The sequence below is a fragment of the Mustelus asterias genome, chromosome 24 (genome assembly GCF_964213995.1).
Source record: "Mustelus asterias chromosome 24, sMusAst1.hap1.1, whole genome shotgun sequence".
Taxonomy (NCBI): Eukaryota; Metazoa; Chordata; class Chondrichthyes; order Carcharhiniformes; family Triakidae; genus Mustelus; species Mustelus asterias.
Window position 1 is genome coordinate 51551288 of NC_135824.1, and position 14449 is coordinate 51565736.

General features: G+C 48.9%; 1 protein-coding gene across 2 annotated transcripts in view; it reads right to left on the reverse strand.

Annotated features, from left to right (window-relative positions):
• Positions 1-14449, reverse strand: part of bckdha (branched chain keto acid dehydrogenase E1 subunit alpha) — a 65701-nt gene that overhangs the window by 40139 nt on the left and 11113 nt on the right. For both annotated transcript variants that reach the window (XM_078241682.1, XM_078241683.1), the window contains exons 3-4: positions 7149-7235; positions 3881-3989 (exon numbers count right to left, since the gene is read on the reverse strand). In XM_078241682.1, coding sequence (XP_078097808.1) covers positions 3881-3989; positions 7149-7235 — 196 coding nt within the window. The remainder of the gene's footprint in view (positions 1-3880; positions 3990-7148; positions 7236-14449) is intronic.

A 14449-nucleotide genomic window follows, 5' to 3' on the forward strand; every position in this document is an offset into this window, starting at 1 on the left:
AGGTAACTTGGCAGTGACGCAGTGCCTCATCTGCTGGAAACCTCCGACCTCGTCCGCGGCTGGGATTCTCCAGTCCCGCTGCAGTGAATGGAATTTCGGCTGAGCGCCAAATTCTCCATTCTCGGGGCGGGAAGGAACGAGATCAGAGAATCCTGCCCATCATCTCTCCAGAGTGCACAGAGAGAGCTGCTCGTCCTCATTGACTAACCTTGAAGTGCAGCCACTGTTGTGAGGTGGTAACCATGTTGTCAGGTGATGGTCAAAGCACAGACTACAAGATCTCGCAAACAGCACATGAGACAATCTATTGTTTTAGGTGGTTTTTAGCTAAGGTTAGAAATTCGGCCAGGGTGCAGGGAGAGCTCACACCTCTTCCTCAAACCGTACCGTGAAATCTCACCTGAACCGTTGAAGGCCATTGCTTGTTGTATGAGGAACGGTTGAGGACTCCGGGTCTGTACTCGTTGGGAGTTTAGAAGGATGAGGGGGGGATCTTATTGAAACTTACAGGATACTGCGAGGCTTGGATAGAGTGGACGTGGAGAGGATATTTCCACCAGTAGGAAAAACTAGAACCAGAGGGCACAACCTCAGGCTAAAGGGACGATCCTTTAAAACAGAGATGAGGAGGAATTTCTTCAGCCAGAGAGTGGTGAATCTGTGGAACTCATAGAAATCATAGAAACCCTACAGTGCAGAAGGAGGCCATTCGGCCCCATCGAGTCTGCACCGACCACAATCCCACCCAGGCCCTACCCCCACATATTTTACCCACTATTCCCTCTAACCTACACATTTTAGGATTCTAAGGGGCAATTTTTAACCTGGCCAATCAACCTAACCCCCACATCTTTGGACTGTGGGAGGAAACCGGAGCACCCGGAGGAAACCCACGCAGACATGAGGAGAATGTGCAAACTCCACACAGACAGTGACCCGAGCCGGGAATCGAACCCGGGACCCTGGAGCTGTGAAGCAGCAGTGCTAACCACTGCGCTACCGTGCCGACTCTTTGCCTTTGTGGAGGCCAGGTCATTGAGTGTCTTTAAGACAGAGATAGATAGGTTCTTGATTAATAAGGGGATCAGGGGTTATGGGGAAAAGGCAGGAGAATGGGGATGAGAAAAAAAATCAGCCATGATTGAATGGCAGGGCAGACCAAGTGGCCTAATTCTGCTCCTATGTCTTATGGGTTAAACGTCTCATCCAAAGGCCTAAAACAGCACCCTCTCAGTGCTGCACTGAAGTGTCCTGGCGCTTCAGAGGAGGTTCACTAGATTGATTCTGGGGATGAAATGGTTGACGTATGAGGAGAGATTAACAGTTTGGGCTGCCTCACAGCGAGGTGGAGGCTAAATCGTTGAATGGTACCAAGAAAGAGATAGATCTATTTCTAATAAAAACACAGGATAAAGGGATATGGGGAACAGGTGGGGAGGTGGATTTGAAACCAGGGAGAGATCAGCCATGATCTGATTGAATGGCGGAGCAGCTCGAAGGACTGAATTTGCCGAATTCTGCTCCTAATTCCTACGTTTCACAGAGAAGTCTAAAATTCTAATTCATAGCCAATACTGGTGTCTGTAAAATAAAGCTGACAATCCCTAAAAGTGAACAATGCATGGTTTACACACATACAGAATAGAGATGGATAGGAATTAACAAGCATCATTTTCCATTGCTGGAAGAGGAGGTGAGGGATGACGGTGTACCATCAAGGAAGCAATGGGGGAAGGATTATATAACCCGTGCCACCCACAAAGCCAATGGATGGGCTACCCCTGCCACCCAGAGCCAATGGGCGACCACTCTCTACCCGTGCCACCCACAGAGCCAGTAGAGACATCAGCACTGTTGGATCATTCTTATGTTGTAGCACTCCAGAGAGGATGGCTTGGGAAGCCTCCTTCTGATCAGCACTGTGCACCGAACTTCTGACTGGGGAAGCTAAGCACAGTCCTATTGCACAGGAGGCCAGTTGCTCAAGTTCAAAAAGTTTTATTTATTAATGTCACAAGTATAGAATTCCTACAGTTCAGAAGGAGGCCATTTAGTCCATCGAGTCTGCCCCAACCACAATCCCACCCAGGCCCTATCCCCGTAACCCCACATATTTACCCTGCTAATCCCCCTGACACTGGGGGCAATTTAGCACGGCCAATCCACCTAATTCGCACATCTTTGCACTGTGGGAGGAACCCGGAGGAAACCCACGCAGACACGGGGAGAACGTGCAGACTCTGCACAGACCCAAGCTGGGAATCGAACCCGGGTCCCTGGCGCTGTGAGGCAGCAGTGCTAACCCACTGTGCCACCCCACATTGTTGGCCCTTCACATACCTGTGCTAGCCCTTTGAAAGAGCTATCCAGTCAGCCCCATTTTCCTCATAGTCCCGCAAATCTTTCCAATTGCCCTTTGAAAGTTGGTATCGAAGCTGCTTCTATCGCTCTTTCAGGCAGCACATTCCAGATCATTACAACTCAGTGTAAAAAAAATTATTCCCATCTCTCCTCTGGCTATTTTGCCAATTAATTTAAATCCGTGTCCTCAGCTAATCGGGCCTCTTAGAGGCGGAGGGAGAGGGGGCTGGGGGATCTTTCCTCTTTACTTATTCTATCAAAACCCTCCGTGATCTCGAACGCCTCTATTAAATCTTTCCTTGGTTGTCGCTACCTGAAGAAACTGGAACCGCGGCTTTCTCATGTAAATGGAGATCCCTCTTACCGATCTAGTAAACATCCTCTGCACCCTCCACAAGGCATCCATGTGATGTCTAGAAGGCAACACAACACTCCAGTTGAGGCCTCACCAGTGATTTGTGGAACGGCTGAGCTGCTCGGTAAACTCCCAAAACGTTACAAAGGCAAAACACTGTGAATAGAATCCCTACAGTGCAGAAGGAAGCCATTCGGCCCATCAAGTTCGCATGGACAACAATCCCACCCGGGCCCTATCCCAGTAACCCCAAATATTTACCCTGCTCTGACACCAAGGGGCAATTTAGCATGTCCAATCAACCTGACCAGCACATCTTTGGACTGTGGGAGAAAACCGGAGCACCCGGAGGAAACCCACGCAGACACGGAGAGAACTCCGCACAGGCAGTGACCCGAGGTTGGAATTGAACCTGGGTTCTTGGCGCGGAGGGGCATCGGTGCTTGCCACTGTGCCACCCTGCTGGAACTTGAAATAAAAAGAGAAAACAGTCCAAAGATGTGCGGGTTAGGTGGGTTGGCCATGCTAATTGACCCTGGTGTCAGGGGGACTTGTCTGGAGACAATACACATCTTTTTAGCCTGTCTTGATGCTCTCTCCATTCACATTGTTTTGTTTCTTAAAGACTTGATTAGTTGTAAGTATTCGCATTCCAACCATTATTCATGTAAATTGAGTCTGTGTCTTTATAAGCTCTGTTTGTGAACAGAATTCCCACTCACCTGAAGAAGGGGCTTAGAGCTCCAAAAGCTTGTGTGGCTTTTGCTACCAAATAAACCTGTTGGACTTTAACCTGGTGTTGTTAAACTTCTTACTGTGTCAGGGGGATTAGCAGGGTAAATATGTGGGGTTACGGGGATAGGGCCTGGGTGGGTGCAGACTCGAAGGGCCGAATGGGATTCTATGAAAAATGCTGGAAAATGTCAGCGGGTCTGACAGCATCTGTGGAGAGAGAATAGAGCCAACGTTTCGAAACTGGATGACCCCCACCATCAGCATCTTCACAGATGCTGTCAGACCTGCTGAGATTTCCCAGCATTCTCTGTTTTTGTCCCTAAATGTTATCCCTGCCTGCGGAATGGAAAGTAGGGACTGGCTGGGTCAGGGGGCAGCTCCTGTCAGTGGACTGTGTTACCCAGATTACAATCTCTGCAATTCACTTACCTGCTTCTCTGTACTGCCCGAAGACCAAGTCATTGGGTTCCAGCGCGGCGGCACTGCCAATGTGTGTGCCCTCTTCGCCGTAGTTGGTCATATAAAAGGATATTCGGCCCTGTAAAACAGGCAAGGAGTCTCAACGTGGCACGGGTCAATCAACAGCAGCTCGACAGTGGCAGGAGAGGTCCCGCCTCGGGAAGTCACACTGGATGGCCCAATAAAAGGCTTGAATTTAGACAAAACCACCCACAAGCCTCAGGAAGGCCCACGGCGTTTTAGAGCCAAAGGTGCAGGACGGAATTTTCTCACCGTCCACGCCAGCAGGATTTTCCAATCCCGCTGCAATGAAGGGAGGGGCTTGGTGCCAAATTCTTCGACTTCGCTGGAGCGGCAGCATGACGTGGACGGCCGGAGAGATCGTGCCGTAGTCTTTGAAGTGTAGCGACTGTTATAATATTGGGCACAAGGCCAGAATTTCGCCCACATCAAACTCACACAAAACAGCAATGAGATGGCGACCAGATATTCCGTTTCTACGCCTTGGTTGAGAGACAAGTGTTGGCTCGGGATGTAAGATTATTAACTCGCAACTTGATGAACTCCTCTTTTGCTGTATCGTGAGTTAGGGAATCTCGAACTTGGGAACAATATAAATTGGTACCAAAGTGGAAGGGGCGGCATGGTGGCACAGTGGTGAGCACTGCTGCCTCACAGCGCCAGGGACCTGGGTTCGATTCCCGGCTTGGGTCACTGTCTGTTGGAGTCTGCATGTTCTCCCTGTGTCTGTGTGGGTATCTTCCGGGTGCTCCAGTTTCCTCCCACAGTCCAAAGATGTGCAGGTTAGGTGGATTGGCCATGATAAATTGTCCCTTAGTGTCCAAAGATGTGCAGGTTAGGTGGATTGGTTATGCTAAGTTGCCCCTTAGTGTCAGTGGGACTAGCCAGGGTAAATGCATGTGGTTATGGGGATTGGGTCCAAGGGGAAGGGAGGAGGCGGGGGGGGGGGGATTATGGTCAGTGCAGATGCAATGGGCCGAATGGCCTCCTTCTGCACTGTCGGATTCTATGCTTCTATTATGAGAAAGGTATATCGTGCTTTACAAACTCTCACAGCAGCAAGATGATGAAACATTGAAGGCAGCTTGAGCAGAAAGCAGGAATGCGAGAACAGTCACATCAGATGTAGCGGTTCTGAGGTCGAGGGGGAAGGGGGGATGATGGTGAATACGGGAAATCATTCCATAGGCCAGGCTGTTTGCAGGAATCACTCCGAGCTAGTCATGGCACCATGACCACAGGAATGAGTGTGATTGGGTACACAGGGATTAATTGGATAAGAGTCAGGATAAAACTAACCCGATGTGACTGAACAAAGCAAAAAAAAACTGGAGCCCAATGGTGATGGCTAACACGAGGGGACATAGCTTTAAATTGAGGGGTGAGAGATATAGGACAGATGTTAGAGGGAGGTTCTTTACTCAGAGTAGTAAGGGCGTGGAATGCCCTGCCTGCAGCAGTAGTGGACTCGTCAACATTAGGAGCATTCAAATGGTTATTGGATAAACATATGGATGATATTGGAATAGTGTAGGTTAGATGGGCTTTAGATTGGTTTCACTGGTCAGCGCAACATCGAGGGCCGAAGGGCCTGTACTGCGCTGTAATGTTCTATGTTCTAATACAGACGGAAGAAAAGTGAGAGACAGAATGTGGGCGCGAGAGTGAGCGCAAGAGATTGCAAGGAAGAGTGAGAATTTGTAAGAGAGAGGGGGAGAGAGAGAGAGAAAGCGAGAGAGTGTGAGTGGGTGAGATAGTTAGAGAAAGAGGAAAAAAAAGTGTGCAAGAGAGGTAGTGTGAGAGTGAGAGAGAAGCTTGAGACTGTAGACCACAGTGAGTGGGAGAGGGTGTGTGCGCGCGTGTGAGGTTGTGTGTGTATAGGTGTGTGTGTGAGGTTGTGTGTGTATAGGTGTGTGTGTGAGGTTGTGTGTGTATAGGTGTGTGTGAGGTTGTGTGTGTATAGGTGTGTGTGTGAGGTTGTGTGTGTATAGGTGTGTGTGTGTGAGGCTGTGTGTGTATAGGTGTGTGTGTGTGAGGCTGTGTGTGTATAGGTGTGTGTGTGTGAGGTTGTGTGTGCGCGTGTGTGAGGTTGTGTGTGTATATGTGTGTGTGTGCGTGTGTGTATATGTGTGTGTGTGCGTGTGTGAGGTTGTGTGTGTATAGGTGTGTGTGTGTGAGGCTGTGTGTGTATAGGTGTGTGTGAGGTTGTGTGTGTATAGGTGTGTGTGTGAGGTTGTGTGTGCGCGTGTGTGAGGTTGTGTGTGCGCCTGTGTGAGGTTGTGTGTGCGCGTGTGTGAGGTTGTGTGTGCGCGTGTGTGAGGTTGTGTGTGCGCGTGTGTGAGGTTGTGTGTGCGCGTGTGTGAGGTTGTGTGTGCGCGTGTGTGAGGTTGTGTGTGCGCGTGTGTGAGGTTGTGTGTGCGCGTGTGTGAGGTTGTGTGTGTATATGTGTGTGTGTGCGTGTGTGTATATGTGTGTGTGTGCGTGTGTGAGGTTGTGTGTGTATGTGGGGGAGAGGTTGAGAGTGTGTGTGAGATAGATAGAGAAAGAGAGAGGCTGGAGACCAAAGGCCAGAAGCTGCAAGGTAAGCGCACTCTTCTGTCTAATGTGGGAAGTATATATAACCCCACGTTAAGCTGCAAATCACTGCCTGTACTTTGCATGAAATTAATAAACTTGTTCTGACTTATCTCATGAAAGTAATATCACGTCTGAATTTTGTTGCCAGTCTCCTCCCACAGTCCAAAGATGTGCGGGTTAGGTTGATTGGCCAGGTTAAAAAAATTGCCCCTTAGAGTCCTGGGATGCGTAGGTTAGAGGGATTAGTGGGTAAAATATGTGGGGGTAGGGCCTGGGTGGGATTGTGGTCGGTGCAGACTTGATGGGCTGAATGGCCTCCTTCTGCACTGTAGGGTTTCTATGATTTCTATGATTCCTAGAACAGTAAAGGGGCTCAGGGCCTCACCAGACCACAACTACACCAGGGAGAACTCCCCTCCTCTTCTTCTCATCGTTTTATGGGGCCTTTTATGTCCACCTGAGGGGGTAGACAGGGTTTCGGTTTAACTGGTCATCTAAAAGACGGCACCTCCAACAGTGCGGCCCACCCTCAGTACTGCAGCAGAGAGTCAGCCTAGGATACTGTGCTCAAGGTAAACCTAATTAGCGTCTCAGTGACAAAGCAGGCAGAGTAAAGATCCTGTCCCTCACAACTGTTTACCTGTCGCTGGGACTCATATAAAATGCGATCCATTGTGTTCAGCAGCGTCATCTTCTGATAGAACTTCAGTACCATGTCCTTAGGCAACTGTGGGAAGAGCAGAGAAGAGAAACCAGATGTCAGACAAGTGAAAACAGGCCAGAGGACAGAAAAGGTTCTACCGCTCCCAGCAAGAACAGTAATGTAAGCTCTGCTGTGAGATTAATGTGTTGCGAGTTCACCGACCCCTCAAGGGAGAAAGGGGGGGGGCTGCCCCACTGGAAATGGACACAATTAAATTATGCCTAAGGGACAAAAATACTTTCGAGACTCACTCTACATCAGCACCAAGTTATTCTCAAATAAACCCATCCACGTTTTGCAGAGCAAGAGTGGGAGAATGGGATAAAGGCTGGATGAACACAATAGCTTCCTTCTGTTCTGTATGATTCGGAGAGTTATGAACCATTTAACAAGTAAATTTTCAGTTATCAATGTTCTTATCCGCCTGGACGACAGGGAAGGATTAATCCCGATTTTCCTTCCTACGGAGCAGTGCCTGTCCAACTGACGCCCTTTCTTTCCCTATTTGTTCATGAGGTGTGGGTGTCCCTGGCTGGCCCAGCCTTTATTGCCCATCCCTAACTGCCCTCCATTTCAGAGGGGCAGTTGCGAGTCAGCCATTTTGCTGTGGCTCTGGAGTCACAAGTAGGCCAGACTGGGTAAGGACAGCAGATTTCCTTCCCTAAAAAAGGGACATTAGTGAACCAGCTGAGTTTTTACAACAATCAACAATGGTTTCATGTTCATCAGTAGATTAGAATAGAATCATAGAATCCCTACAAAGCAGAAGGAGGCCATTTGGCCCATCGAGTCTGCACCGACCACAACCCCACCCAGGCCCTGTTCCCGCAACCCCACACATTTACCCCGCCAATCCCCTGACACTAGAGTCCATTCAGCATGGCCATTCAACCTAACCCGCACATCTTTGGATGGTGGGAGGAAACCGGAGCACCCGGAGAAAACCCACACAGACACGGGGAGAATGTACAAACTCCGCACAGACAGTGACCCGAGGCCTGAATTAAACCCGGGTCCCTGGCGCTGTGAGGCAGCAGTGCTAACCACTGTGCCGCCCCAGACTTTTACTGAATTCAAATTTCACCATTGACCATGGCAGGATTTGAACCCAGGTCCCCAGGGCATTACCCAGGGTGCCTGGATTACTAGGCCAGTAACAATACCAATAGGCCACTGCCTCCCACCTGCACCAACAAGCTTGGCTCAGATCGGAAATTCTCTTTCTGGGTGAGGGCAAGGTTCAGGGATCTCTGGCCTACAGTCCCTCCCATCACATCTATATTTAAAACAAACCCATTCATTCTCAGGTTGTGGGCATCGTTGGCTTTTACTGCCCATCCCCTGGTTACTCTGTGCAGGTGGGACTTCTTGACTGCTGTGTAACTGTTCGATACAAATAGGGTGGCACGGTAGTTAGCACTGCTGCCTCACAGCTCAAGGGACCTGGGTTCGATTCCTGGCTTAGCTCACACTTGTGTGTGAAGTCTGCACGTTCTCCCCTCCCACATTCCAAAGATGTGCGGGTTAGGTTGATTGGCCACGCTAAATTAGAAACATAGAAAAACTACAGCACAAACAGGCCCATCGGCCCCACAAGTTGTGCCGAACATATCCCTACCTTCTAGGCCTACCTATAACCCTCCATCCTATTAAGTCCCATGTACTCATCCAGGAGTCTCTTAAAAGACCCTATTGAGTTTGCCTCCACCACCACTGACAGCAGCCGATTCCACTCGCCCACCACCCTCTGTGAAAAACTTCCCCCTAACATTTCCCCTGTACCTACCCCCCAGCACCTTAAACCTGTGTCCTCTCGTAGCAGCCATTTCCACCCTGGGAAAAAGCCTCTGAGAGTCCACCCGATCTATGCCTCTCAACATCTTATACACCTCTATTAGGTCTCCTCTCATCCTACGTCTCTCCAAGGAGAAAAGACCGAGCTCCCTCAGCCTATCCTCATAAGGCATGCCACTCAATCCAGGCAACATCCTTGTAAATCTCCTCTGCACCCTTTCAATCTTTTCCACATCCTTCCTGTAATGAGGCGACCAGAACTGAGGGAATTGTCCCTTGGTGTTCCAGGATACATAGGATAGAGGGATTAGCGGGGTAAGTATGTGGGGTTACAGGGATAGGGCCTGGCTGGGATTGTGGTCGGTGCAGGCTCGATGGGCCGAATGGCCTCCTTCTGCACTGTAAGGATTCTATGGGATTCTGCACTAGTTCACTTCAAAAGGGCCATTAAGAAGCATCAGTATTGGAGTGGGACTGGAGTCAGCAATGGCCCGGGGTCTGCACAGGGTGCAACTGTGCAGCAACAGAAACTCACTGCACAGTGCAAACAGGCCACAGATTGTGAAGAGAATTTAGCAGGAATGTGCAGCCAGACCAGGCAAGGACCACAGTTTCCCTTCCCTCAAGGATATTGGTGAACCTGTTGGGGTTTTTACAACAATCATCTCCAAAAGCTGAATTCAGGTTTTGTTTTAAGCTGCCCGGGTGGGATCTGAACTCATTCCTGGACTGACAATTCGGGGAAAACATCTGCTGCACAACACGTTTCTCGCTCCCAGTCCAAATAATTTGAATTGCAGACTTCTGACTTGGTAAACTTCACCCTGTCGGTCCCGCTCCGCTGATACAGACAGCACTACGGATAGGAATGGGGTGAGGAATTGAGATTTATAGAATGCATTTTCATGGCTGGCCCAAATCGTCCCATGTCCACAGCTGTGAAACATGGATTCAAGTCTCTGTTGTGCGTCTGAGCGCTGCAATTGCCAAGGAAAGTTAAACTTCCGAAGGGATAATTTGCGCTGCGTGGTACATTCTGAGTCTCTGGCACTGAGCCGAGTTAGTGACTTGGGCCTAAGCTGGGAATGTTACAAGGTTTAAACTCTGGTGTAATTCAGTGATTAACGAGTGTATCTGAACCGGACACCACAAACGACAGCTTCAACCACCACTCCTCGCCCAACCCAACCTTCTCTCCCACACCCAACCAGTCTCCCCCGTGTCCCAACCACTGCACTCCGACCTGAATACCCCTGATCCGACCCCATCAGACTACCCCGTGGCCTAACCTGACAAACCTATCCCCAATCCGATCCGAGCGTCCCCTCACTAGACCACCCCTTTCCCCAACCTACCAGCCCCTTGGCCAACCTGACCCGACCCGACTATCCCCCAATCCAAACCTCCTATGCATCTCGCCCTCAACCTGACCACCCATTACCCATTGAACGACTCGAGACCTTTATAAACTTACCCGAGTGCGGCAGCTACTGTCATGGACAGAGGGGGCCACGGTGGGTGGCTTGGGGGGGTTGGGGGAGGGAGCGTGTGCATAAGCCTGCGCGTGAGCGTCCTCTCTCGGTCTGACTTCTATGCTCACTGCTCTTACTCAGGAGGGTTTGCGCTGACCCAATTCACATCTGCTGCAGCTGGAATCAGAAGTCCCGGCTAAAAATGCACAATACAGTCAAGGTGCGGAAGGCTTTGTGGTGCATTGCTGCTGGCCAGGAGATCTGGGCTAAGACGTATTGATGGATAACCGCGTCAGATCTGCTGGGGAATGGTAATCACTTCAGATGGACTGGCCGTGCTAAATCGCCCCTTAATGTCCAAACGATGTGTAGGTCAGGTGCATTAGCCATGGTAAATGTGCAGGGATAAGGCAAGGGAATGGGCCTGGATAGGATGTTCTGTCGGAGAGTCGGTGCAGACTCGATGGGCCAAATGGCCTCCTTCCGCACTGTAGGGATTCTATGAAACAACTTATTCAATATTTTCAAAACCAATGATTGGGGAGGGTGTCCTGGACATTGTGGCTGTGGGAACCTCAGTGCCTTGGATTTACCGTGGATCATCTAGTGGCCGGATGTCATTGCCCACGACAATAAATCATTCAGTTCAAGGCATTAATTGGGTGCTTCGAGTATCCAGAGCAATGCTCGAACAAGACTGGTTAGCTGCACTATTCGGAATGAAAATAGCTCATCTACAATCTAACCAGGGCACTACACCCTGACCATGGGAACTGGAATTAAGTGATTTAATAATCTCCACGTAACTGTCTTCCCTCTCCAATGCTCCACACCACTAAGTGCTGCCTGTGTGTGTCCAACCCTCTGACACCTCATCCATTTTCCACGCGAGACACCGGACCAAGCAGCTATTTAACCACAGTGGGCATTGCGGTGCAGCTCAAACTGCTTCTGTTTGCCCATGCACATTCTTCCAATAGGTGTTACTGGGTGACCTCTCCTTAGCCCAGGAACCCCACAGGAATACTGAAACCCACAATGTAACTTATCACTGGCATCAGCTCACGGCTCAGGTTATGACAATCCTGCTGGAAGCTGCCCACCATGCAGTTCAGTGCCAACACCAGGCGGTGCAGCTGCCCACAGGTCTGACCAGAGATAGTTTCTACAATCATAGAATCCTTACGGTGTGAGGAGGAGGCCATTCGGCCCATCGAGTCTGTACTGACTATCCAAAAGAGCATCTTAACCAAGGCTCACTCCATCCTTGCCCTATTCCCGCAACCCCACTAATCCCTCTAATCTATACATTTTGGGACACTCAGGGGCAATTTAGCATGGCCAATCCCACTAACCTTTCTCTGCATGGAGGTCAGTGACCAGTGGAGTGCCCCAGGAATCTGTTCTGGGACCCTTGCTGTTTGTCATTTTCATAAATGACCTGGATGAGGAAGTGGAGGGATGGGTTGGTAAGTTTGCTGACGACACCAAGGTAGGTGGTGTTGTGGATAGTTTGGAGGGATGTCAGAAGTTGCAGCGAGACATAGATAGAATGCAAGACTGGGCGGAGAAGTGGCAGATGGACTTCAACCCGGATAAGTGTGTAGTAATCCATTTTGGCAGATCCAATGGGATGAAGCAGCAGTATAATATGAAGGGTACCATTCTTAGCAGTGTAGAGGATCAGAAGGACCTTGGGGTCCGGGTCCATAGGACTCTTAAATCGGCCTCGCAGGTGGAGGATGCGGTCAAGAAGGCGTACGGCGTACTAGCCTTCATTAATCGAGGGATTGAGTTTTGGAGTCGGGAGATAATGCTGCAGCTTTATAGGACCCTGGTTAGACCCCACTTGGAGTACTGCGCGCAGTTCTGGTCACCTCATTACAGGAAAGATGTTGAAGCCATTGAAAGGGTGCAGAGGAGATTTACAAGGATGTTGCCTGGATTGGGGGGCATGCCTTATGAGGATAGGTTGAGGGAGCTTGGTCTCTTCTCCCTGGAGAGACGAAGGATGAGAGGTGACCTGATAGAGGTTTACAAGATGTTGAGAGGTCTGGATAGGGTAGACTCTCAGAGGCTATTTCCAAGGGCTGAAATGGTTGCTACGAGAGGACACAGGTTTAAGGTGCTGGGGGGTAGGTACAGAGGAGATGTCAGGGGTAAGTTTTTCACTCAGAGGGTGGTGGGTGAGTGGAATCGGCTGACGTCGGTGGTGGTGGAGGCAAACTCGTTGGGGTCTTTTAAGAGACTTCTGGATGAGTACATGGGATTTAATGGGATTGAGGGCTATAGATAGGCCTAGAGGTAGGGATATGATCAGCGCAACTTGTGGGCCGAAGGGCCTGTTTGTGCTGTGGCTTTCTATGTTCTATGTTAACCTATTAATCCAGAAACTCAGCTAATGTTCTGGGGATCCGTGTTCGAATCCCACTACAGCAGATGGAGGAATTTGAATTCAATAAAAAAAAATCTGGAATTAAGAATCTACTGATAACCCATTGTCGATTGTCGGAAAAACCCATCTGGTTCACTAATGTCCCTTTAGGGAAGGAAATCTGCCGTCCTTACCCGGTCTGGCCTACATGCGACTCCAGAGCCTCAGCAATGAGGTTGACTCTCAACCGCGTCTGAACAAGGGGAACTAGGATAGAGCAATAAATGCTGGCCTGCCAGCGACACCCATGTCCCACAAATGAATACCAAAAAACCTACACATCTTGGGACACTCGGGGGCAATTTAGCATGGTCAATCCCCCTAACCTATTAATCCAGAAACTCAGCCAATGTTCTGGGGAGCCGGGTTCGAACCCCGCCATGGCAGATGGAGAAATTTGAATTCAATAAATAAAATCTGGAATTAAGAATCTACTGATGACCATGAAACCATTGTCGATTGTCGGAAAAACCCATCTGGTTTACTGATGCCCTTTATGGAAGGAAATCTGCCATCCTTACCTGGTCTGGCCTACATGTGACTCCAGAGCCACAGCAATGTGGTTGACTCTCAACTGCCCTCTGAACAAGGGCAATTAGGAATATCTTTTTGTTGTTCTTTAATTAGGGATATATTTTGCATACCAAACAAATAAACTAACTCAAATTAACTTAGGGTAGAGCAATAAATGCTGGCCTGCCAGCAACACCCATGTCCCATAAATGAATACAAAAAAACCTACACATCTTTGGACCCCAAGGGGCAATTTAGCATGGCCAATCCACCTAACCTGCACATCTTTGGACACTAAGGGGCAATTTAGCATGGCCAATCCATCTAACCTACACATCTTTGGACACTAAGGGGCAATTTAGCATGGACAATCCACCTAACCTGCACATCTTTGGACACTAAGGGGGACATTTTCCCATCCAGTCCATGTGATATTAGTGTACCTTTAAGAAAATTTTAAAAAAACATGCTCTCTGTTGCAAAGTGTTAGGTGACGTCATCGTGGGAGGAGAACATTCTGTGGGAAGGCCTGGTGACAGGAGTTCATGTTTCAGTTTGTGAGATGGGGTGTTAAAAGCATCAAGTCCCTCTCTTTCTCTGTCTGGTTTTTTTTTGTGGAAATTTGTTGGTTGGCTGAAAACATGATCTTGCTTCCCTGAAGGATGGAAGTCTGCTGGACCAGAGTCTCTCAGGTATCTTGTAAACCGGTTTTCAAACTGCTCGGAGTCACAGGAGGATTTGGCTTCAGCCTCACAAGGAAAAGAATCAATTCCTGTCTCAAGTGAGCATTAACCTATGCTGCATTAAACTGGTCTGAAAAGTTTTGTCGATGGAAGGTTTTGGTTATATATATATATATATATATAAGGGTTATACATTATTGTGGTGCTTTTGTTTGTAATTGATAAAAGTTCTTGTTAATTTTCTTACTATGCATGTTAACTATATTCTGAAATAAACTTTGTTTGATAAAAAGCTCCCTACTGGGTCACTTGAATTATACCTGAAGTGAAACATATCATTGC